The 26494-nt window shown below is 39.3% G+C and overlaps 1 protein-coding gene across 2 annotated transcripts; it reads right to left on the bottom strand.

Annotated features, from left to right (window-relative positions):
* Positions 1–176: 176 nt before the first annotated feature.
* On the bottom strand, positions 177–23512 carry kank1a (KN motif and ankyrin repeat domains 1a). 2 transcript variants are annotated; one of them, XM_055161830.1, is made up of 12 exons: positions 23433–23512; positions 12241–12367; positions 5849–8428; positions 4507–4665; positions 3567–3675; positions 3278–3475; positions 2951–3038; positions 2658–2877; positions 1841–1983; positions 1286–1486; positions 1065–1163; positions 177–976 (listed from the first exon to the last, which is right to left on the bottom strand). In XM_055161830.1, the coding sequence occupies exons 2-12, from the start codon at positions 12275–12277 to the stop codon at positions 914–916; spliced, it is 3897 nt and encodes a 1298-aa protein (XP_055017805.1). In that variant the 5' UTR covers positions 12278–12367; positions 23433–23512; the 3' UTR covers positions 177–913. The 2 variants fall into 2 exon arrangements, with proteins under 2 accessions (XP_055017805.1, XP_055017806.1); XM_055161831.1 differs by lacking the exons at positions 12241–12367; positions 23433–23512 and adding an exon at positions 9227–9295.
* Positions 23513–26494: the final 2982 nt, after the last annotated feature.

The following is a 26494-nucleotide window of genomic DNA, read 5'->3' on the forward strand; positions in this document are numbered from 1 at the left end:
AGCGTCTGGGATGAAGGAAATCTGTGAGTCCCTGCTTAGACTGCTGCCCCCGTGACCCGGCCTCGGATAAGCGAAAGAAAATGGATGGATGGTATTGGTGTATCAGCCATTGGTAGATATTCTTTTCTTCAGCATATGCAATTCTATAAAAAAAAAAAAAAAGTCACAGGTTTTATTCTGTTAAAAATGGTTTATTGTTTTATGGCAAATTGTCAGGCACTTCAGTTCCCAGTTACAGTTGAAAGTACTATTATGAACACTAGACATGTATTATACATGTAGACAAACACGTAATGTGGACATGAGACAAAAAGAAGAATTTAATGACTCTTGTATGTACAATGAATACACAGATCTGCTTTCAAAACTATGCTCATGATAAATATACAACTTCATTGATTGTTTAGATATATTTAAAATACTGTGATTCTTCTTTTAAATAGAATAGAAAGAATAAAAATGATTTATATAAAAGTACAGTTTGACCAGTCAAATAAACATATTTACTCCAATGTGTTGTTTGTTCACATAAGCAGCAGACAGCAATTTTATCTGAGGCTGTTATGTTGAGGTTAGCAATATGTACAAGAGATACTGACTGCTCTGCGTAGCATTGTATTAGTTGCTTAAAGAACCCCCCTTGACTAATTAAAATAAAATAAAAAATATTTGCAAAAAATTTGCTAAATAAAAAAAATGCAAAAAAAGAGCAAATGGCATTTGGTTAAAAACATGTGATGTGATGGTTTCTGGTTGGACATGAGGCACCAGCAGGTTACATTCATCTTCAAGGGCACTTGGGCTCATCCAGACAGAGGCAGCACACAGAGGGGGCATCCCACATCCAGCTGTGGGGAAGGCGCATTCAGCCCGAACCAATAGCAGCACAGAGTTTGTGGCAGGAATGGGTCCTCTAGTCAAACAACCCCCTCCGAGTGGGGCTAGGGGACGTCTTCCTGCTGAGACGAGGGGTTCCCTAAAGACAAATATGTAATAAACATGTTAAATATGGGCCAAGACAGCAGATGTTTAAGACTGTATTAAGTAGCCATGATGGTACATACTGGTGATTGGGCTTTGGAAAAGTTCACATGAGCATAAAGCAGTACTGCAATGTCCTTATGTCCAGCTTCCAGAGCAATAGACAGGGCATTACTTTCATCCTGAAAACAAGAGTACACGAGTACTGAGTACAAAGCTTTAGTTAGTGCCTCTAGTGTAAAGATGTCCTTTAATAGTGTTCAGTTTAGGCCTAGTCACTCAGATAATGATATCAAATACTCACACTGTCACTCAGTGTGGCGTCACAGCCTGGCTGAGCCAGCAGCAGTTTGACTATCTCCACGTGGCCGTGCTCACTGGCACACATGAGGGCAGTGGAGCCCTCGTCATCCTGGATGTTGACCTCTGCACCGTGAGCCAGCAGGGCACGAACCATATCCATCCGCCCATGACTGACCGCTAGCATCAGAGCCGTCTGACCTGCCTACAAAACAGCAAACAACAGCTTAGACATAATCCTCATAACTCACTGTTAAAAACATGACACGTCAGAGGCATTATGCCATTACTGGTAACAGTTATAGTCCTTGACCACAAGGGGTCAGCAGTGTTCTAACATTTCAAATCTGCAAAGGTGAAATTCAGACAAGACTATAGTAATAAAACAACACAAAGGATTAAAATAATCTATAATGGTGCATTTTGTGTGTTACACCATTTATCATCAGGGGAGTACTTGGACAGCTGAAGTAATGAAATGCATAAGTTTACTTGTGTGTGCGCCGTGTGGGGCCTATAGGTGCCCTAATTTTCCTGTCTGACCTCTGACCCCACTGACCTGGCTGGCACGGGCATTGACGTCACCCTTGCTGAAGAGCTCCTCCACAATGTGCATGTCTTTAGTTGTTTCCACGGCAGCCAAAGCAGCGAGCATGATGGGAGTGTATCCCGCCTTGTTCTGCTGGTCCACGTTGCACACATCTGAAACATAAAACATGGGTTGCTAGGGTGAATGATTGACTTGAGGCCTTTCCTGCCCGTCAATCAAAAACAAAAACTTATTCAATCTCTATGATCTCCTTTTATTCAAATCTATACACCAGGACCAAACCAGCAAAGGAGGTGGGCACCGAACTGCATCGTCTGAACTATAACTTAAAAGAGGACATGAGGACACAGCTCTGAAGATCAATGGGAGGGGATGCTGTCCTGCAGAGGAGAGGGGCATAGGGGGTCCGAGGAACTGAGTGCACGGCAAAGCACAAAAGCTATAATGGGAGGAGGGGGAGGATCTGTTGTCATACGGATGGACAAGTGCACAAAAGACAGAGTGAGGGGGCACAAAGAGGTTTAAAGCAGGGAGCGTCCCAGACCTCATCACAGTCTATTCAGCGCCTCTTGCTGTTGCTTCAGTTTGTATGTGACTGCACCAGTGCTACGTTATCACACCAGCAGGATAACTTGTAGGTGCATTAATATATTAGTCAGTCATAGATAAGAGTATGAGAATAATACAGAAACAACAACAACCACAATTTCAGAAATTAATTTGCCAATATGCTTAAAATAATCTTGAACAACCATTTGTAAGGTAAATAAAAGCTGGAAAATGTGTTACATAAAGCAATAAAGCAAGTACAAGCATTAGTCCGCACCTGCATCAAGTAGTTTCTTCACCACCTGGAAGTTGGAGTGAGACACGCTGTAGTGCAGAGCAGTGTTGCCATTGCCGTCAGCCATGTTGACAATGTGCCGCAGTACAGCAGGTGAGACGGCCCCGAAGCCGCTCAAGTAGTCCTCCACCAGGTGCGCTGTAGCTGCCTTTTGACTGGACACACGGAACCACTCGTGCTGAACAGTGTTCAAACAGGCTCTCTGAAAACAAAGAGAAAAAAGTAGGACTTTTGTTCACTATTTTAATGAAATTAATTCAATAAAAACATCTTACCAAGTCTTTACTGTTTGCAGCCTTAGCGTCACTAAGGTGGGTCTTCAGCACATCACAGGCGGCTATCATCTTCTCACTCAGCTCATACCTTTTGGAAAAAAAACAAAATAACATATTATTATAAGTTTTAAATTTGGGTTGTCATATTGTCAAAGTGTACTCGAACAATTGTTCCTGACTGACCCCCCTGACCCAGCGACTGTAAAATCCTTACCTTCATTCACAATGTCTAATTTATCACAATTGCTTTAGTAACTGAACTCATTTACATTGTTTGGAAAAGTCTTTACAGAGAAAATACAAGTACAAATCAGTGCAGTTATTTACCGTTCTCTGTTTTCTGAACTTGCATCTGCATCTTTCTCATTCACATCCTCAGCTCCTTCTGCCTCAAACTCCTCCCTAGTATTTTGGCTCTGCACGTTCTTATAGCCTTCTGAATTCCCAAGCTCACTGTCCTCTTCTTCTTCATCAGATGAGCTGCTGTCCTCTGAGCTGGACTCATCACTTGATGTTGTTTCATAGCTGTGCCATGACGGAGAACACAGCAATAAATATGTTTAATTAATTTTAGCTATGAACATTCCTAAAAAGGCTACAGACTACATTAGCTTACCCTCCGTTTACTCCAACAAACTGTAGGTTCTTCTTTGTGCCATTGGACTCAGGCTGACCATCTTTCTTCTTCATAATGGACTTCAGAGTGCTCTGACTGCAGTGCTGTCCTGGAGGAATAAGGGAATGTATTATTTTTCATTATATCAAAAATTATTTGGTGATTTTATGCAATTTTATGCTGCCAAATCCTTGCTGAATATGAGAGACAGGCCTGCACTTTGAAATATTTTAAAATCTAGTAATAGTTTTGTTTTGCTGTGCATATGGCTGAAAGGATATTATCAGCACTCTTATCTTTTAAATGTAATTGTATTAAGACAATCTGTTTTTCATATTTGTTTAATTACATTGTGTACAAATTGTACCAATAAATTTGCCTTTCCTTGCAGGTCAACTTTTACAATTCAGCATATATTAGCATTGCATATTGTGACATCACAAATTGATTTCTTTGTTTGGACACAAAAATCAAATGTGTTGATGAGTTTAAAAATATACTTTTTTTTTATAAGAATGAATCAGTGTGAGAGCATTGCTTGCAGTACACAGATAAAGCTGCTTCAGTCAAAAGTGGTCTGAAGTGGGTGTTTGTCAAACCCAAACTATCTCAGTCATTTTAAGTAAAGGCTCCACAAACCAAATGCCTGGAACCAGAGCATGCAGCTCATGTGCCAAGACTTGCCCCGACAGAGGCCTCTTAGCTGCTCCCAAGAAACACTGAACAAGTCACTCAGCACGTTCGCCTGCTTTGACAGGTGGGTGTGGCTAATATGTGGTGCAGATTACATTTGTTACCTTACTTGACAATCATAGATGACAAACATCTATGGTTGTCAAGTAAGGTAAGTAACTAGATAATGAAATAAATAAAGATAATAGCACTGAGCACGTGCCTTATGAGCTCAAGTAGCTGAACTTAAAATAGACATAATCATTACCGTGTAGTGCAGTAGACATCTGTATATCCATGCGACTCTTCTGCTCTGCGCTGATGGCATGCTGGGCCTGAGTGTTTGGGTCAGTGACTGTGGTCTGGTCTGTGTTAGCCTGCTCTGCTCCCCCTGAGTGGGACTTCAGTCTCTGCTGCTCAGCGCCAACTAAAACAAACACAGCGTTTAAAACACGTGAAAAATACCATGTAACAAGAAGTCTGTCGGCCAGCCCCTCTTAAGAGTTTATGGAATTCATACAGAAAATGCCATTTTATAGACCAAGTTGTAAAATTATCTTTTTCTATGAAGTTTTTAGATTTACTTTGTAGTCTTTGAACCTTTTGTTATCGGTACACAATGATGATAAAGTAACCACTGAAGACAATTATACCACATTCATCTATGCCCCAGCCTGAAACAAGAATGCATCTTATGTAACTCTGGAGCAGCCATGAATCAGCAGCTATTGTGAGGGAACTGCACAGGGAAAGTGGCTCTAAAAACAAGTGACCGATAGGAGTAATGTTACTGGCTCTCAAAAGAAATTAGCTCACTGTTGGTTTGAGGCCAAAGCCCCCACTGCATTTTTCAGGGACAAAGATAACTTTGACCTGTCTCGTCTAATCAGATTATCTTTAGCATCTGCGTGAACAGACCCTCCTAAAGCCGCCTCATAGTTAGCAACAGGCTTGTAAGTATGAACCTAGGACCCAGACCAAATCACAAAACAGAGTAAAGAAATACCACACTTTAGGGTTCGTGGGTGAAGCAACTTGTGCAACATATTTACTCTTCAGTTTACTGTTGCTGAAGTCAAAGATAATATCTGGATAATCAGTTATATTATGCCTGTCATTACAGAACTATTCCAGACAATATCCACCCAGTGTTTTACTCAATTATGTGATGATTTGATGCAGAGATTTAATGTGAGCTTTTAGGCATACTCAACAATACAATGCTCTGGAAAAGGGCTTGGCAATTAATATTGACAAATTAACATTTTCAAGATTTACTAATTTCTAATAGTCAATGGTCAGCTGGAGTCTTTTAAAAGGGTCCACAGGAGCCCATCCTCTGTCAATAAAAGCATGTGATCAGGAGCAGAGTTCAGACTTTGTCTGTGCATTAAGAAGCTCTGTTTTGTTTACTTTTATGAAATTAACATTGAAATCCAAATGTATCTTTTTTTGGAAAATAATCAAATTAAATCAAAAACTGAGATCGACCATTATGACGGAAAATAAAAAATGTGATTCATTTCTTTGTCATATGGCCCAGGCCTATTCTGGAGGCAGATCTAAGACACAACATGGTGTAAATCAGAGCAGATATGAGCAGCCCTCACCTGACAGTGGGCAAATGGTCTCCATCTGCAGCTTGAGAATGTCCTCAGCACTTCCATACTTCATAACAGAGTTTATGGATGATAGTGTGCTGACCAGCTGGCTGTTTATGGAATTGAACTGACTTTGGGGTTGACCAAAAGCCTCCGCGAGTTCACTGTAGTTCTCTGCCAGGAGCATCTGTTGTTCCTGTAGCAACTTTTGGACCCTCTCGATGTAATGGTCCAGCCCCGCACCCTCCTGGGGCTTATTATGGACTGGGACACTCACACACTCAAGATGCTCTTTAGTAGTGCTCGTAACAGGTTCTGAGTCAGCTGGCTGGGAAGGGCCACATGCAATATTTCTTGTTTTTAAGCCAACTAAATAGTTTTCATAAATGTTAACTGGTCCCACCCCGCATTCTTTGGTTTTCAAGGAGCTTGATTTGCCAGGGAATGACTGCACATCTGTGACAGTTCCCACAGCAACAGAGCGGATCTTAGTGGGTGAGTGGAGGTCTTTGACTAGACCTTCTCCTGCAGCCACTGTTCTGGTCTCAGTCACGGCTGTGTTGGTGTGCTTGTCCTCGGTAATCAGCAGCATATGTGTGGAAGAGTCAATCAAAACCGCTGCATCTGTATTTGTAGAAATGCTTTTACCTTGATGGTCAGTGTTGGTCTGCTGCGTTGCCAACTCAGGAATTGCCATGGTTGCGGAATCCATCTTTGTGACCAGATCTACCTCAGTTCCTTGTGAGACCAAAGTCTTTATAGGACTGACCACAACATCCACAGAACAGTCCCCACAGCCCACTGACCTGCTCTCTTTGGTCAACACTTTGCTAAAACTCTCAGTGCTCATAGACTCCTCTGTATTAACTCCAGTCTCACAAACATCTCTCTCCACGCTTACTTCCTGATGGCGCATCTCCACTTCTCGTCCTACACTTTTGTCACTGAGCTCCACTTGCTCATGCACCACCCATCGCTCCATGGAGACCTCTGGACCCACAGCCACAGAGCGCACACAAGGCTGACAGGAGACCCCAACAGCGTGACCTGCACTTTTAAATGGGGGTATGTTCAGACCATCGCCCACACCCTGACTACGCACCTGGACTTTTGCCTCCACACATGCATTGTACGTTTCAGGTCTCACCATGAAACCTTTGTCGCACTTTTTCTTAGTTGACCCTCCGGCTGCTTGTAGCTCTAGCTTGAGCTTGCCCATCTCCATTTCATGAGTTGTTTCTTTGAGTTGGACTTCTAAGCGATAGATCTTCTCTTTCAGAGCATCAATAGTCTGCTGCTGGAGTTCGATTTCCTTCTCTGAATCACTAGTAAAGCCCAACATATTCTCCGTCACCATCACAGCAGCACTACACATTTTCCTCACGTCTGTTGCTACAGCTACATCTCGTTTACTGTGCTCTGGAGTCAGTTTTTGGTGGGTCAGATTGTTCATGTTTTCATCAGTAACTGTGCCAACAGACTTTTGATGGGTTTGGTTTTGCACACGAATGTTCGACAGAGTATCACTTTCTGTGCTTTCTCGTGTTGTCTGTTCCAGAGCCTGGACCTCCGCAGCCAATCGTCTAAACTCGTCCAGCCTTTCACTGCTCTGTTCCGGAGCTTCAGGCTCCTTAATGTGCAGTTCCATTTCCTTTTGAATCAAACTTTGATTTTCCATTTGGTCAGCGCTGCCAACACTGTAGGAACGCTTACGAAAGCCACCAGGGCTTTTGGACTGAGCCGCCATCTGCCGCTTTTCCTCCTGGAGAACTGCGATTTTCACCTGAAGGATTGGAATGGTTTTCACCTGCTCCTCCAGCTCCTTCAGCCTCTTCAGAGCGATCACCATCTGCTCTCTAATCTGCTGCAGCTGCAGAGGGCTGACATTGGTCACAGGGGTGGTCATGCCAGAGCTCAGGGGGCTGTGGCGAATGGAGCCTCCCAGAGAAGTGGGGTAGTAGGGGTACTCTCCGTTGGCCAGGTGACCATTGATGGTTAGAGGCTGGTGGGCTGAGGGAGAGATCTGACTGGGGCCTATGGAGCCAGAGTACGAAGACAGAGAGCTGTTAGACCCTAAACCTCCAAAGCTAGCGAGGCGCCGGCGCGGGGGCTCACTGAGGGGCTGCATCAGTCTCTCCTGCTCAAGCCGCCTCCTGGTCTCCATCAGGGTTTTCTCCACCTGGGGGTTGTGGCGGGAGGTGATGCGGGGAGACTGTGGGGGCAGCAATGGTCTATGCTCTGTGCTGCAGTAGGCCTGCTCACTGGAGGAGCTTAGGGTGGGAGTGAGAGGAGCGGGACAGAGGGGCCTGGAGCTGAAGGACACTGGGGACTGTTTGTCGTCGCTGTTGGAGGAGGACAGAGAGTCTGTGGACGTCCATTCAGCCTGAGAACTGCCCCGCGGCAGAGCCAGCGGCCTAGGCCCTCTGGGCCTTCTCTGAATACTCAGTTTCTTAATGGTGTTACCCCGCTCAATATCATCGACATACTTGAGGAAATCCAGGTCTAACTGATAACCGTAAGGAGTTTCAACATAATAGGGGGCCACCGAGTCCTTGTCCTCTTCTGTGCTCGGGCATCTTTGTCCTCTCTCTGAAAAACAAAAAAAACATTCATCAGTGACTGGTATCACAACTGCATTCAAGTCCTGCGAGTTTCAGTATGTAATTAAATTAAATTGCAGCAAAGTAGTGCACATGGTGCAATTGTTTTTCAACAAGAATACCATCTACAGAGTAATCTGCGACCATTTAGTTGTGGCAATAAAGAGACATGCATAATGTGTTGATTCTAATCATAAGGCTACATACAAAAAAAAAATGTTTTTCAAAGTAAACCATAAAAAGAGAGTCTGATCCAAGATATTACTTTGATAAGATATTCCATAATCTTCTTGGCAGCTGACAGACTTAATTTTAAATTCAAAACACACGTTCAAACATGTAAGCTATAGGCTCTTTCCACATCACTTAGGTGTGCTCTACTTAAATCTAATGAAAAACATTACTAATTTATACATTGTTTGTTAATTAGCAGCCAGTTTCTACTCACTAGTGAGTTGTCAATTTTGATCAAGACCTGGACAAGGGTCAGTGGTACAGGAAACAACAGTTTGCTGAAGACAAGGGTCTGTTTCCAGAGTCCGGATACAAATCAATAGAAACAGTTGAAGTCAAAGTCTAAACTCCACAGCAGCAGAGAGCTCCAGTGTGACACAAGCAGGCGCCTACAGTCCAGTGTTTTCATGCAGTGTTGGCTAAATACAGCGGCTCATTCTTGGTATGCCTGGAACTCCAGCAGACTAAAACAAACATAGCCCTGAAATAAACAGGCTCTTCCTTTACCGCTCAACTGCTCCATTGGAACAACAGATAAAACAACTCCACTCACCTCCGCTCAGGGCACACACTCCATTTTGCCTCCTGCACCTCTGCCTTTTAAAACAACAGCACAAACTACACAGTGTCCACAGCAGTTAAGAGCTCAGAGCCACTACTTCTCCCTGCTCTGCGCACTCTTACTCAACCTTCTCTCCGCACAGGGAAAAATTCCAGTATTTGTGTAAAGTAAGCACAGACATTCACTGGCGCACTATTGGACGGCTGCCTCACCAATCAGCTGACTATCTCAGATTGGGCGCGTCCCTTTCCAAATGTGGGTTCTGTTTTCACTGGAAGGGTGGGCAGACCAGCACAAAACACAGCCTGTTCTTAAGACAAATGACAACTAATCAAAAGGTTAAGTATAAACACATTCAAGCACCAAAATTATCAGGTCAGTGTCTGGATAATGTGAAAGGTTTCTATTCCATTTCTTATCACTTGTTGTCAGTGTTAATTCTATGATGATTATTTATGTTTCGATTCATTTCTTTTTTTATTTTAACGTCTTTCTTATTCAGTAAAGCCCTTTGTGTATGAATTGTGCCAACTAAAACTAGTACATAAAAGTTCAAAAACCTTAAAATCTATACGAGCAGTAAGAAATGACACAAATGTTGTAGCTGAACTGTCATTATATTTTTGAATTTGTCTTTAGCCAGTAACTACAAGCAACAGCTGAGGGAAGACCTCATCAACCTGAGACAACTGACAGTGCCATGCAAACTGCTTATCTACAGCTGTCACATTGTTAGCTTGACAGGATTACAGCATGATGAACAAACTATTGTAGACAACATGCTCTTGGTACCACTTCAGGACAATTCAATTTCTAATTATGTTGGAAAAAAAGACCAATGTGTCAACCAAGAATTAATATTTGAACATTTTTTATGACATGGTACGTAATTGCTCAATTAACTATGTAAAAAACAGAACCCGGGAGCAGCGGCCTGACCCAATTCTTCTACAGTAAGCATAATGTGCTACCCCATTTCTCATACATTGCTAAATCATTTTTTTAATACATATAAAAATGAATAGACTTCTCATTTATAAAAGGTTACACTGACTATTTGGTTAGTAGTTGATAATAATCCAATGTGAAGCCTTTATGGGGATACAATAAGGCATTTTACTGGGTCAGAGCAGAGCAGAGAGAACAGGCCTTTCTTGGCACACTCACACACTGGTCCCTTTCTCACAGCCTGGTATTTCCTGGCTACAGCCGTGCACTTTCTATACGCCTGTGTAACATTTAATCAAACTGCAGCTGCTCAGCACAACAAACAAGATACATCCGTGGGGAGAAATTTCAGGAAACAGGATTTCTGAAATCTTATAGGAAATAGAAAAAAACTGTGGTGGCACGACTGATAAAAATTACAAACCTTTTTAACTTGACACACTGGGGCCAAATTCCACAACTTCACTGTGTACATGATAAAACTAGAAGGAGTAATTTTGAACTTTGAATATTGTTGCTCAAAAATCTTCAGTTGCTCAGAGAGAATTATGGGGAAAATTCTATAAACCAAACTTAAAATTGCCACTTTCCAGCAACAAGGACTGACATTGTTTCTACACAGTCTCAGTGTGTGTAACAAACAATGCACTATTATCAAAAGTCTTTGTGCAAACATCGTCACTTAATGCACTTCTCCCATTCTCCTCTTCAGACAGTATTATCATTAAACAATAGTAGTGTCAGGCAGTGTCTAGTTCTACTGAAACAGATCCTCCAGAGACCAAGGCAAATATTTGCAAACAAAAAGATTGATAACTTATTATTAGACTTGACTGGATGCTAAATAGAACAGGTCATCTTGCGTATCAACAGCGTTATAATATATCTAGACTGCCATGATGCTAAATTAGGTGCACTGCTGGTGGCAGAATTAAAGTAGATTTTGCAAGCTTTTCAGTAATGTATTAAGCAGGTGTATTTCACAGTATTGGTATCTACAATTAGGCCTGTCACGGTAATTACTATACTGACTTATTGTTCAATATATGAAAGCTGGAACAATTTTTGGGGGTCAGGATTTATCGTTTGTGCAATTTCTTTGCACTACTGGGAAACCTGTGTTTATTTTTTGACTGAAAAGATAAGATTTGAGCCTTAAAAGACAAGAGATTAATGACTTCTTTGACCAATTACAGATGAAAACTAAGTACTAAAGTGTTTCATCCTGCTGTTTATTTATTGCAGCTAATTTTTATAACAATATTGTAGATTTAGAATCCTTTTTGTGGTTTAAATTTGCCCTTGGGGTTTTGTGTCAGTGGCATAAGTTTTAATATTATTGTTTATCATCTGTATTCACTTCAGCAATATATCGTACTTCAAAATTTGTTATTGTGACAGGCCTATCTGCAAGAAGCACATTCCTGGGAGAAGTAAGAAGCGTAAGTCTCTCTTGTTAGTGAAGTCAGGAATGCTGTCTGTTTGCAGGTGCGTGATCGCAGCTACACCTCAAATGACAGTGTGTATTTCACACTCCACAGAGATGTACGAGCAGGACTCTGGAGAGGACTGATAATAATGATATCTGTGATTCTTAAAAGTTTTTGCAACAACCCCACACGGCCTCATTACTTCCAAGAGTGATTTTTAATTATGTAGATATTATCTGAATCACAATTATCATGTTAAAACTGAGCAATGACTAAATTAGGACTGAGGCTATGTACTAGAAATAAGGTAAGACTATAACATAATCAGGTCTAATAGGGGTGAGCAGAAATACTGTGAATGTTGTTTAGAAAAAAACAAAAAAACAAAAAAAAACAATATTGAGTATATCATCATGACATTTTTAAATAATACACAGCAAAGAGAGATGATTGAAAAAAACAACTGTTGTAAACTATAAAGGCTTTGTTCATAATTTTAATTTTTTGTAATGGGCTTAATTACATAACTAATACATTAAAACACATTGTATTTTTGAATTGGACACAAGATGCTTTAAATCAACAAAATATAAATAAAAAACATGAATACATTAAAAAGATGGTTACCTGAGCCATTGTTGTTGAAGTGCATAGTCTGAGCCATGGCTGCAGCTTGGTGCTCTCAGTCCCACACAAACAGCTGGGCACATGCAACGGCCATGCATCAAGTCCAGATTATCATGCACCCTGCAGACTGCAACAACACAGGGAAAGTGTGGATAGTCAAACTAGTTAATTCTCAAAACACATAAACAGTTTAGTAAGATTAAATTAGGTGCAAACCCAGGCCAGGGATACAAGAGCATTAGGTTTTAAAACTAATACTACAGAACAATGTGTTATAAATGAAAAATTCAATGTGGTTGAGAGACAGCCGTTTCACAATTTCATGCATCTGGTATTCATCAAAAGTTCAGTGTGAAGGGGGCTGTTGAAAATCATGTATACTAACATAAAATACTTGACAGGACAGAGCCTGAGCACTAGGGCTGTAGTCATTATAAACTAATAGGGGGGTGGTGTGGTGTTAAAAGCTCTCAAAATTATTAGGATCTTGCACGAAGTGTGACAATGTAAACAGACTTCAGACAGCAACAGACCAGTCTTTATATTCCTAATACAATAATGAGTCAAAGACGCCATCAACCGTTTTATAATAATCTAAGCAATGTCAAAAACATTTGACAATTTCAAACAAAATGTGAAGCATATATGACAGTAGCAAGACATTCCCAAATAATCCTTCAATAATATATAACAATTAAATATCAAAACTTGATGAATCAAACACTGTTCAGTAGCACTAGCAATCACATGTCACAAAACTGCCTTCATGCAAAAGGCTCGTTTAGACTGACCAAGCCTCTCCCAAGTGTCCTGCTCCATGGGTAGTCAGCACAAATGCCTAAAAGAAGCAACAGTAGGTCATAATAAGCAGACCAACAATTTTCTTTTATCCAAAACTACAAGATACTGTGTGTGTACAACTGACAGAAGCAAAACATTGCTATTGCCATATAGAAATTTTTTTCCATGACCATTGTCAATAGCCTAATAAGAAAATTGAAAATAAAAAGCTGCTAAAAGTGATAAATGAAAAATAAAAAGAAACTTGTGTAAACTTCCAGCACTTAATTTAAGTTTATTGAATTTGACACTCCATTCACTTATTGAGCATTTGGAGGACCTCAAACCAACACACATATTTTGGCACATTTCTGGTTGATTTAAAATATCATCTCATTATTGGTATAATCTACAATAATTGGGACAATTACTTTTGTCTATTGCACACACTTGACTCTGAGATAACAGCAACATGTACAATACTTAAAAATTACGTGCCTACTAGGACCTGTTATTCAATATATACTCCTCATGCAACTCACCCGTAATTTTCATTCTAACTACGTCCTCTGTGCAGGTAGCAGACCAGACTGAGCCTCAAAGCTGTGGACAACAAGCTCTTACCCAGCAGCCTTTGGAGAGAGGGATACTTTTCACGGCTAAGATTAGACAACTTCCTCAGATGACAGCCAGCCGATCTGTGCACTATAACAGGCATCAGGGCTTTAAGCTGAATGGAGGGGGGGTGACCAGACCCCTACACTGGGCCTCCAGGTAACAAGACTGTCCCACTAATGTAGCTAACAACCTGCACTTGCTCCTTCACTGAACTTAAACTCATGCCGGACAGCAACTAATGGAGCGGACAGTGGGCTACAATGGAAACAGTTTGTGTTGGTTTATATATTAACTAATCACAGTGGTGTGACTAACCAAGTCAAGTTTAGGACTCAAAAAATAAAATCCACAATTGTGATAACACACAGTTTGATTAACTGATTACTAATTATTCCGTATTTCTGTTGTCTGTCTCTAGGACCACTTTGGATTTTTTTCTGGTGGAGTGTACAGGGTTATTGCATAGCTTGGAAATTTCCACAGTAATATTAACTTTTAACCATTATGGAGTCACCTTTCCACAGATCTGACCATGGTGGCATGCAGACTGGTATGTTTAATGCCAATGTAGAACATTCTAGATAAAGCAATAACATCTCCATGGGCACAAGCAGAAAAGTGACATAATGTGCCATTAAGCATGTTGACCATAGCAGACATTTGTGCTGCTGTGTTTAGTCTGGTTTGTTTACCTTGAAAGATGAACGAAGTGATCAACCAAGAGTTGCCTGCATATGTGTGTAATAATTTAAGAGTAATGCTAAATGTAAGCAAGAGCACAAAAATTTGCAATCCCACTGTGTTGAATATTCAGCAGGGCTGTTTTTCCCTATAAAAGTTTAATGGGGGGAGAAGGACCTTAAGAGCTACTATATTTCTATTTGTAGCAACAGAATGTGTGACAAAAGTTACAGTTAAAACTAGTGGTGGTTGAGCAAATGTTATTGTGCAGGACAATTAAGACAACTGGATTTTATTGTGTAACTGGTAAGTAACTAATAGCTCTTCCCAGCAGTGCCTGTGGACCTCATTAGAGGAGCTTTGATGCTGGAGCTGACAGTAGGAAAACCATAAGGGAGTAAACGGTCAATGGCCTTAACGCTGAAGGGGCACTTGTACTATTGACCCCAGCTCTAATGCCACATCTGAGCCTGTCAGAGTGACCTGAAACTGCTCTAAAACCATGCAATTGCACATGGTGCTGTAGAAATATACAGGATAAAACTGTTAGGGTTTCTCGGACCTGAAAATTAATTTCAACTGCCTCCAGCAACTTTCAACCACAATTCTTTAAACTGCAGGAATCATTGCCCAACGGGAATCCAATAAATCCAGTCTGCTCTCATTTAGTTTCACAATTAAAACTTTATGTACAGTCTATAGTAAACTTGTGTCATGCAAAGTCTTCATGTTGTAATTGTGACAAAGGAAGTGCACCATACTGCTTTGTTAAAATAAATTAAACCATAGCTAGATATCCCATATCACATATCACACTGGTCATGTTTACAGTATCTGTGAAAGTGTACATTTGTATTTCAACAGCAGACAGACCATTGCAGATCGATGATTACAGAGCAATACAGAAGCCCATCTGTGCAGCACATGCTCAATACATCTGTAACAATTTGTACTCCCTCAAGCCAAGCCGGAAATCTAAAATTGTCACTTGAAAAGAAGTTCATGATGAAAACAACATGCTGATACCAATAAAATCAAACTTGTAAGAAAAACAAGTAACACATGTATGTATTTGAATGTGAAGACTTTTTCATCTCATTGATAATTAATGACAATACTGATTTGATTTTGCCCTCTTCATTTGACCCATCATTTATTGCTGCATGGGAAACCTGTAGGAGCAGTATGCAACTGCACTGATTGGAAAATTAGTTACTGTGATTGACAGTACCAGATTTTCTGTCTTGGGCTTAGAGTAGATTGTGGTTTTGGGTTGCATATGCTACCCTCTGGAGGTGAACTGCAGTACTACAACAAATCAAAAGTTGTTCAACATGTTCCATAAATTTTAAGTGAAGGCTTGTGTTACATTGTGAGTCCTCCTCATGAGTGCCTTCAAAGGCTTCAAACTCTCTGGTATCATCCTCACATTCCTCCCTCTTGTGCTGCACTTGACCGTGGAGCCATATATTCTTGAGTTCCTGGGGGCTATCAGCCAGAATGCCCTTTTCCACTAAGCCAGTACAAGGTGGGTCGGGCTGGTTTGGGAGAGTTTCTACTGCCCATAGAGGTGCAAAATTATTTTTATTGGAAACTATGATTCACAGCAATGCAGAATAGAGAGAATTTTGTGCAGTGACAATTTATATTGGAAATCCAATCTGAAAAACTTAAAGTTAATTGTGTAACTTTTCTGGTGGGTCCGTGAAATGTTTTTCTCCATGGAAATGTAATTACTCTGTCTGGAATGTTTCACATTATGGTATTAAACCTTTCCATCTTCATGGAGACTAAAGCAGACCAGAGGCAACAATAGATATATCCATGTTTCAGACAGTCAACCAAATAGTTACATAGTGCACCTTTAATGTAAAAATACATTTGTAGTGGTAAAATACATACAATACATAAAAACAAACACAAAACAAAAAACAAAACCAAATTAACCCCTTTTACCATTAGATCAAACTATAACTTCCAGTCACCAGTTAAAATCTTCCTCTTTAGCCCAGCTTCTAAGGACTTCCCTTCTGTTGTGCTCCCGCTCAAAGCTGCATTGTGGGAGAAATTCCCATCTTAAGTGCTCCTGTGTTTTCTTTTGTACAAAGCAGCTCTCTCCATTGACCTTCTGCTGACAGACCAATGAGATCCAGCAGCTCCCTCCACTCCTGCACTTCTGAAGATGGCTACCATACAATACGCTACAAGCTAATTAAAGACCCACAGACCCAGGGAGGGAAGGCCAGAATCCACCAACAGGACAACCTGAAAGCAAAGAGGAGGAGCATTTGCACATTTAGTCAGATTTCACACCTTGTTTATGGTCAATACAAGCTAAAAGTCCAGCCCTGCCAGTTCAACATGTGCAAGTATCCCAGGAATGCTTTGGAAGGTTTGATGTGGATTTGTGTTGTACAGCATTCCACCAAACACTTGATCTACTGGTCCAATTAAGAGTCCTAATGAGGCGTGGGTCCTACATGTACTGGACACCTGCCAAAAGACACAGGGGGTGGGGCCAGCTGGGAGGATGAGAGCAGAAAAATGCAGTACAGTTTGCTCTAGGACAAACCACAATCAAATATGTCAAAGTCATACAAACAATACGACATGTCCTTTTCAAAGACAGTGTCATGAAAGAATGCAACCTGAGAGCCTCCACTAAAGATGTAGTGATATTCAAGAGCCCATCTTACAAACATAGGGCATCAGAGCTAAAAGTGATTGACAAGCAAGCAAAATAAGTATTTGTTGAGAAGACTACGAAGTAAAGCACTAATATGGTATGTTCAAGCCTAGTCAAATCACACCCTGAGTTTTATTTATGACACAATCTTACAAACGTGTACTAAAGGCCTTCACATTCACTAAATTGGTTCCAAACTGAAAAATCTTCAAGTCAATACAATCAGAAATTATAATTCTTACATTGTATTTACCCATTTTTATAAACCATGTCTCTAAAAAGAATACTATGTGACAGAACAGCCTTGACTGAACAGCCGGGGGCTCCATCAACAAGAAAAATCATCATTTCCCATCCCATTGTATTTTTAATCAAAGTAACGAAGGCAAAATTGATTTGTGACCTTTAAGCCATGTTGTTGCCTTCTCAAAAACATACCTGGAGTTCTGTTTTGTTTCACACATTTCAGTAATCCTGTATTATTAGGCTATCTGCATCTTTGAAGTGCAAAATGCTCTGTTTCACTTTGTGATGTCATGAAACAATAGTTTTCGAGTTAACAGCTACCTTTTACCTTTAGTTTAGCAGAGATGGGCAATTCCAGGGCTGAAATCATCCAAAATTAAAACCACAGTGGAGCACTTCCTGTAACAACATGACAAACTGAGTCTTTTCAGTTTGAGAGAAGAACTCAGGCTTGATTTATGTGGGAATGAAACAAAATACAACTCCATGCTTTTGATGAGAAAACAACATTATAACATAGATCAGAAATAGCATAATATGGGCCCTTTAATAGACATTATTATTAACCAATTATCATTCACAAAACCAAAATAACTTGTATATTCAAAATGTAAAATGTATTGGGGTCCATCTTTGTCTGCTGTGCCCATCTGGCTGCACTGTTTGGCTTTGGGATGGCCCGTGCTCTCAGCTGCTCCTATTGTTAACAGCAGAGGGACCAGCCCACACCTCCTCTGGATGACATCATGGTTAGGCCTGATTAACTCATTGTCATGTGTCATCATCATCATCAGGGATATTGCACATGTTAATCTGAGTAAGGTGGCTTTGTCCCTACAGAGTAATTAATAAATTACAATGGAGTTTAGCTGAGAGAGTACACACAAACACCCACCCACCCACAAACCACAGACTGTACAAAGAAGTGGACTATTGGTGCGTTTGGCTCCAGTCAAATGAAGCAAATTAAGTTATAGGATCGAATTTGGATGGTCCATATTAGGAATACGAATTTATATAAATACAAAATAGCTAAATAAAAACTCCAGGATCATATAGCTAATATGAACATTTTAAGTGCAAAAAGAGACAAGGGCAAGGGCAAGACAAATAGGCAAAGCATATTTTTTGGATGTATTTTAGATTTTAAAAGTAATAACTGAGTTAAGTTAGTGAATATAAAATCTGGAATTCAAAAGAGTCTGTAAGTTTGTGAATGAAAAGGCAGATTTGGAGGAGTAAAGCAGGCCCAGTGTGAGTTTTAATCCCATTTAGGCAGCAGCTAAAATGATTTGTTCCACCAAAGAGAAGAGAATTAAATGTTGAGGTGTCTCTTGGAACATGGCAGTGGTGATGGGACAAACAGTACGTCTTAGCTGGTCCTCACTGATTGATTGAAGTCAAAGACACTAATTTAAAAGTCTAATTTATCCCCACGAGGAAAGTCACACATGGGATGCTATTTGCCCATCACCTTCTGGCTAACTACAGATGTATAACCAACCTTTATCTGACCAACCCATGTGAGATTGTGATTTGTGAATTCATGTTTTCTTAAATAAATATACAATGAACAATTTATCAGTTTTTTGTTATTAATGTATATCTGTGATTACAGTGTAAATATGTCAGTATTGCAAAAATGCCATAACACATAAGAATCACTAGAAATAAAACTGCAGGAATCAGAAACAAACTGAAATTGCAAATTGAACTGTCACAATTAAATAAACGACAGTCTTTATAAATTGCCAAGTACCACAATTTCCTCTTCAGGACAATAACATATCCTATTGTATTATTATGTAATAGTATAATAATAATAATAATAATGTTAATGAAATGTTCTGCTGGATTTGTTCAAAATGTGAGCCAAATCCTACTATTAAAACATAAATTACAACTCTAAATGACAACAAATAGCTACTAGATATTTTTCCAATGTTGTTTTTGTAAATAATCAATTCAGATTGTACATTCATTTAATTTGATAACTTCCTAATGATGATCATAACAATAATTGATAAGCCGAAAGAACAACTAATATGTTTTTTTTTTTATAATTCATCATGCTGTGACTTTGCAACACGTGAAACCCTGGGATGTGATCAAAGGTCGTGTCTGGTTCTATAGGAAGTTGTAATTACTGGGAGTTAAACACTCACTTCCGACCAGTGTTTTTGGTGAGAGCAGTCCCAGGTCAAAAGTCAGAGGCTATGACAACAGGAGCACAGTAGAGGGCCAGAAACAGCACAGTGTATTGTGACAGGCAGGACCACGGGGCAAGTATGGGACTCATCCTGGTGCACAATAGAGCCACATTCCAGTTGAAACATTGTGGCATTATAGATACTCACTTCCACCAAAACAAAAGGATTACCTCTCAGGACCCTCTGGGAACATGACTCTTGGGAATGTTCATAAACCATATACTAATTCTGTGCGCTGTTGATCAGCTTCTCCTGTCACCAGCAGGGGGCATGACACCATTCAATATAACTTTCACACCAAATATTGTATGCTGTGCTGGCAGTGTCACAATTTCTAAATTTCAGCACATATTCCACTACTTTGACTTGATACATGATATCAGTTTCTATGTCACAATAATTAAAAAGCCCTCTTTGTTAGACAATATAATCTTCAACATTAAATGATAGTAGTAATAGCAGTTATCACGTGGTCCTAAAAGATGATAAAAAACTATTCATGAAAGGTCAAATTTTTCTCATCTATGAGATTCTTTTCATTATCCATACTCGTTCAAAGGTCTAGTTTGAATTTTTTTTTTTAGTATTAATTACTATCTGGATATCAACAAAAACAATAAGTGTTCTCAAAAGTAAAACTATATGACCATAATACCATTACACTTGCAAAATGTATTCCCTCTTGTGGTAGTTTTCAAAGGGTGTTGCTCTGTGACCTAAAAAACTAAACAATACACAAAAAAGCCAGATTTTCAAAGTTATTCTGTTCTAATTCCTTGGGGGAAACTGGATAGACTGACACCTGTCTTGCCCACATCACAGTAGCAGGTTTAGTCACAGAGAGCCACACAAAGGCATACAATAAATATTCTTTAGGAATACTTTGTTCTGTCGAGATATATTAAAATGTACAATATAAAGCACATTTAGGGACAACTTTTATGGGCTTTACAATCGCGATTAGATTTGCAATTTATCTTTTAACAGCAGACTTCAATAAACAAGTCCACATTTTAGAAAAATATGAACTGTTCAACCAATTTCCTGCATTTCAAACATATTTGTGGCCTGTTAGTCGTTAATGGAATTACTTGAATAACTGCAGTCTTTGTGAATTGCCAATTGTGAAAATTCACATTTCAATTTGAATTTGTTTGACACATATCTTGCAGTCCTTTTATCATACTTTTAACACTAGCACATTGTCAGACTTCTGTGTGGTCAGAGAAACTCAGCTCTTCCTGTGACTGCTCATTTAAATGAGTTTGATAATAGGTCTTGAATGCTCTGTGTGCACATGGGCAAATATTGACCGTGTTTCATTATTATACACAACAGGAACAATCACAGTTTGTCCAGTGTCCATCCAAGCATAGGAGGCAGATGTCACCCAATATGTAAAAGAGCCACAACACTGAACAACAATGAGCCAGTCGTACCAACAAGTAACATCTCTGACAAATGTCCAAGGGTGACACTGATGTGTAATTAGTACTGGGAGAATGCAGAAGTTTCTCTTTATAGTCATTCAAATCATAATCTTGCATTTGTTTTTGCAAAGTACAAAATACATCTTCTCCACAGGGAATTGTCTTATGTACAAAACTTGTGAACTCTATAATTTAGCTCTATAAAACACACACATCATTAGTTCACGTTTTTGTCATTTAAACATCACAAAGAGGTTGAGACCAAACTTTGTTGTCAAAACAATTGAAATGTCTGGGCATATGCCAAACACTAATCGTTTGTTTCCACTAGTCTTGCACTTTCAGAAATTTCAACTGAAACCAGATCATTAACTTTTAAATTAACAAAGTAAAACCAACAAAAAACATTCGTCAATGCTGTAAAGCCTTCTAAAGGTGATTTTATTGCTTTATGTTCTACAGTATGACATTCAACTAATTTAAATCCATGGATACAAGCAGGTGACACCTCAAAGCAAAGTTACAGGTCAAATTAATTTGTAGAGGCAACTCCCCTCACAACTGTAGGGCCTTACTGAATTGATTTAAGATGCATAATTTTAATGCCATACTGTGGAATATTATCAACAAATCAAAAAGCATATCCTCCACCTGAAAAGTTACAATATACACCTTTAAACTGATACAAACAGAGGGACTTTCTGATATTTGTTTAAACAAAACACTTGAAAAACATGTAAAACTGGATTATTTCAAAACAATTAAACACTCAACACTTCAGTAGGTATACCCATTAAACCCTGTGCTGTACCAGCACGACCTGCAGTTCACGCTGCAGCTCACACGCCCTGGTCAGCTGCATGTGGACAGCGTTGCCATGGCACCCTGCCCCTCACTTTGTGGAAAATGAAACCTGAGAGGAGACCGGGCCATTGTCAAGTTGACTCCTGCACATCTTTAAACAGAAGCACAGTGGACATCAGTAACCACCACACTGACAGCAAAGGGCAGCACTACAGAGCACAGCACGGGACAGTCACAAAGTGCACTAAATTAACATGGCTGCATAGTTCAACTGTTGTCCAGCAATTCAGAGATGAAACTGTCATATAAGGACTTTGCTTAGGAGGGAAGGTAAAAGGTAATATAATTTAATCAGGCACTTGAATATTGTACAGTTCCATTTATCAAACTCAATCCATATATTTATCCGGGTGAAGTAGTTCTCTCCATGGAATTAATTCAAACCAAGTACAAAAACAATTTGTATTTGTGTTTTAGAGAAGTAAAGCGTAAAATGCTGCAAAACTTAAAATTTAAAAGAAGTCAGTCTGGACTATACTATCAGGTTAGCATTTATTATATGCCATAATAAGATTCAATTACATATTATTACCTAAATAACTGATGCCTCAGATTTACCAATTGCGACCCAAATTGGTAATCTTACAGCTCTAGTATCAAGTAGAGACAAACTTCAGTCATTTCATGAACATGTGGCACACAGACCACAGGCCACTGGTGGTGAAATGCTTAAAGCAGAGCTGATAGCATCAGTGGTGTCACTGGGGAGTCAATCCCACTGTAAACACAGACTGGTCGACCACAGAGAGGAAATCGTTTATGGCAGTAATGTCACAGTTTGACCAGAAACGCCCCAAACTTCTGCACAAGACTTTGATGCACCAAATCAAAGACGTGTTACCACAGTTAGTTATGATTAGAGGCTTGGCTGTAAAACACATGTGGACCACCACCCACTGCCCTGGATTTTAAGAATAAAATGAGACAAAAGGAGCTTGGGAAATTCAGGGAATACTATGGTTGATATTGAGGACTTTGTTAATAAATAAGTGATTATAATGTATGTTTTCTAGTCTAAAAAACAAATTATGCTTTTGTTATTTTATTTAGTTGTGCATATGACCGAAAAGATTTTATTCTGCACTCTTCTCTTTTAAAAGAAAATATTATGATGCTTTATGTTTTATTAAAATCACTTTGTACAACCCTGCCTTAACATGTGGGTTAGAGGGAAGATTATTAACTACAATTTAATTCAATTTTAATTCATCAGTTCAATAAAATAATACCAAGACATTCTTAACAAATGGGCATCATCCAGCAGTCATAATTGAGAAGCATTGTGGGTAAAAGTCTTCAAAAGCCACTGAAAACTAAAGGCAGATCAGGTGTTGCATCTGTCCATACAAATGAAACCTGATTCACTTGTGACCACTAAAGACACAACAAACTTGGACCTCCACCACAAACTGAGGTATTTGAACAAGCAGCAATCTAAACGACACATTGAGAAACTTATGTTAAGAAAAAGATGCCCCAGACTTCTGCATGTGTGATCCAAGCAATTAGTGCACTTCCCCTTGTTCTTTGGAAGCATGTGATTACATTGGAATGAGCATTTTACATTCGCCACCAGTAGCAGGTCAAATAAAACAAATTTTACTGTGTAGCAGCATAAACATCAATATATTTACTGACTAATAATGTTGTCTATGATAAAAGTCAACACTAACTCACCTTAGTATAGTTTGATAAGTCTCCAAGTTCTTTAGCAATAGCATTTCCCACAAGTGCAGCTCGCAGTTAGTGCACAGACAGGATCCCAGAGCAGTGAGGGATTAGCACCGAGACGTCAGCCGCCACCGTCTCACATGCAGAGCTCCAGCCAATCAGAGTGGCTGGAGCTCCCCCCCCACACACACACACACAGATACACACACATACACAAGCACGCACAGAGTAACCTGACAATGGCCGGTGAGGGAGGCAGTAACGAGAGACTCCTGTGGGCTGTAAACAGGCATCCCCAGCTGGACATTGCTCTTGTTGTGTGGACCTTTTGAAGTTGGGGGCAAATGATGTTAAATAGTTGACAAATATCAGAATCTGAATGCCTTTAGAGTCATTCCACAAACTGCACAATGCAGTTTAAAATGCTGCTTCATGGTTCTCAGTTATTCGCACACACATACAGGACAGAAAATTAGTAAGACAGATAAACAGATTAGAAATATACAGTATGTCGCAACAAAGTTTATTTTTCTGATGGATATCTACAGGGTTAGACAGAGACTAAAAGTGTATCAATATTTCATTACATATATAGATTTAAAAAATTTCCCTCAAGTCAATTATCCACTCCATTAGGAAAATGAACAGTCAGTTGAGACTAAAACCAGTTTTTGCAGTAAACGGCTTACATGATATGACGTGTCAATGTCCTCTTACCATAACAGACTATGACATCTCAGGTTTTGTTTATATTGTCTAAAACAAGTAGTTATCATTCATTCTCCATATTTTAATCTGGATGTATACACCAAATTAATTCAAGTATAACTGAAGAATATTTTACAAAAATACAATATAGCTTTTCTTGCAAACCTTCTGCAAAAACTTTTGAATAATAACTCCAGAACGTGTTTGTGCAAAGAATACCACAAAAAACACACGCCCAAACAACCACTCATCGGTTCAGAAGTTCAGTGGTCACAAACTGGTGTTGATCTTGGACCAAAGAAAACTATCTTTCTACTGCACATATACTACGCAGTGTTTCCCACAAGGTCCATGTGTCCAGTGCCCAGGACACATGTTTTAACACACAGAACCTGCATATTTAGTTCTTCTCTCAAACAGAAAATACTTGGACCTTGTGATGTCATGTGGTAAAAAAAAGTAATGCTCCACTGTGGTTTTAATATGCATACACATTCACGAGAATCATTTGAAGAATTTCCAATCTCAACTGAACTAAGAAAGGGAGCTGTTACTGCTTTATGACATTACTAGTTGGAACAGAGCATTCTGAGCTTTGGGACGCAGACATTCCAATAATAAAGGTTACTCAAACATGTGTGAATGAAACAAAGCACAACTCCAGGTATGATTTTGAGGAAGTAACAACATTCTAATATGACTTAAAGCTCAGAAGAGTCAGTTTTGTGTAATACATAACATTTAAATATAGTTATTTCTGTGTGACAACATACAAAAGGTATATTTTGTTTAGCTTGTTATTAGACTATGGAGGAAAAAGACACTATGGGGGCACCATATAAGAAAGACTGACAATATCCTCTGCAAGAGTATAAAAAAAAATAAAAAAATAAATCAGTCTTCATGACTTAACTCTCTAGTTTAAAGTCCTAGGGCGCAAGTGATTGTAGTTAATATTTCAGTATCCTTTTCAGACTCTGGGCAACGTTTAATTAACTGAAAACTAAATCTTGGTTTTAAAATGTAGCAGTAAAATATGTCACATTGTATTAACATCAAATCTTCCAACTTGGTAACATATTTGACTGTATGCCAGAAGAATCATGTCCAAAACTTCCAAACAGAAGACCCTCTGCGTGTTGGGGAATGCCACAGTGAGCCTGGCTCAGTCTGAGCATGTCTGCATACGTCTGCATGTGTCTGCATAGTTGTGGATTATCACTCTATCAGTTTGTGTGTGGATTCTCCTCGCACCTGCCTTACTCTGCTTAGACACACCAAACAACAAGGGGTTTCACTGCTGTTTTTCTAACTTCTTACCTCTTTTCATTCACAACTTCTTCGAGAGGCTAATGACAGGCTGTCTCTAACAAGCACTTCCTCCCTGCACTTACGGGAATGGCACAGGTTACAGTTTGACAGCTTAGGTTGGTTGTTAAACAAAGCCCTTTACTGTAACTGGTGGAATATAATAAGCAAGTGTTTCTATAAAAACTGAAATACAATCCCACCTGAACCTGGGTGCCATTAGCGGTCAGATATTGAGGGCACATGATATAGACACTCTTTGGAGTAAACTGGCATCTGGGCAACAAAAAATGAGGAGTTCATTCTACTTTCTGATTATAGTGATCTTGAGAAACAAACTACAAACTGTAACAAATTGTGTTTTATGCGTGTATACAAATGCCAACATTATTGTCATCAGTAAAATCAATATTTAATTCAAACTTGTTAGGACAGATTAGAAGAGCTGCAAAGATTTAAACTGAATAATCTCTAAATAAACTCTAAAACATGCACCAAAAGACTTTCTATAACAAAGACAGCAGCATTATTAAATTAAACATTTTAGTTATTTGTAATTTTAATTAATTATAAACAAACTCCACCTTTCTCCATCTAGACGCTTGTTTTGTTTTCATCTCGTTAAGTTGCTCCTAGCTGACTGATCAAAAAAAAGGTGACTAGTCGACTACTAAAATTATTGTTGATGTAGCTCTACTGATAGCAGTTATGTTTTAGAAAGAAGAAAAACCCTATTCTTTTATATTTCATAAACTCAAGTATTGAGGGGGACTGCATGAAGGGAAGGATTAACATACCAGGAGACAAAACATCCATGCACAGCACTTAAGGTTTAGCCCTGGTTAATCCTACTTCATCACAGAATACCCTCATTCATAGATTCATTCACCTCATTCACTTTTGTCATGACAATCGACCAAAATTGCACAAGTTGAAGCATGTTGCTGAAACAACTATTCTCCAACTTAACAAGGAAATTGTCATATGACATGAATATATGCATACATTAAAGCAAAAATATGCAAGTGCATCGGATCATCTTGTTTTTTAGG

Source organism: Boleophthalmus pectinirostris, unplaced genomic scaffold, assembly GCF_026225935.1.
Source record: "Boleophthalmus pectinirostris isolate CB_2022bp ecotype Guang Dong unplaced genomic scaffold, ASM2622593v1 HiC_scaffold_4, whole genome shotgun sequence".
NCBI classification, from domain to species: Eukaryota; Metazoa; Chordata; class Actinopteri; order Gobiiformes; family Gobiidae; genus Boleophthalmus; species Boleophthalmus pectinirostris.

Excerpts from the sequence above, each read along its gene's own strand:
- kank1a (XM_055161830.1), bottom strand. The coding sequence starts at position 12,277 with ATGGCTCAGACTATGCACTTCAACAACAATGGCTCAG. Across the intron at positions 3,039-3,277 it reads AGTTCAGAAAACAGAGAACG|GTATGAGCTGAGTGAGAAGA; the intron begins GTAAATAACTGC and ends TTTTTCCAAAAG. Across the intron at positions 1,164-1,285 it reads ACGCCACACTGAGTGACAGT|GATGAAAGTAATGCCCTGTC; the intron begins GTGAGTATTTGA and ends TCTTGTTTTCAG.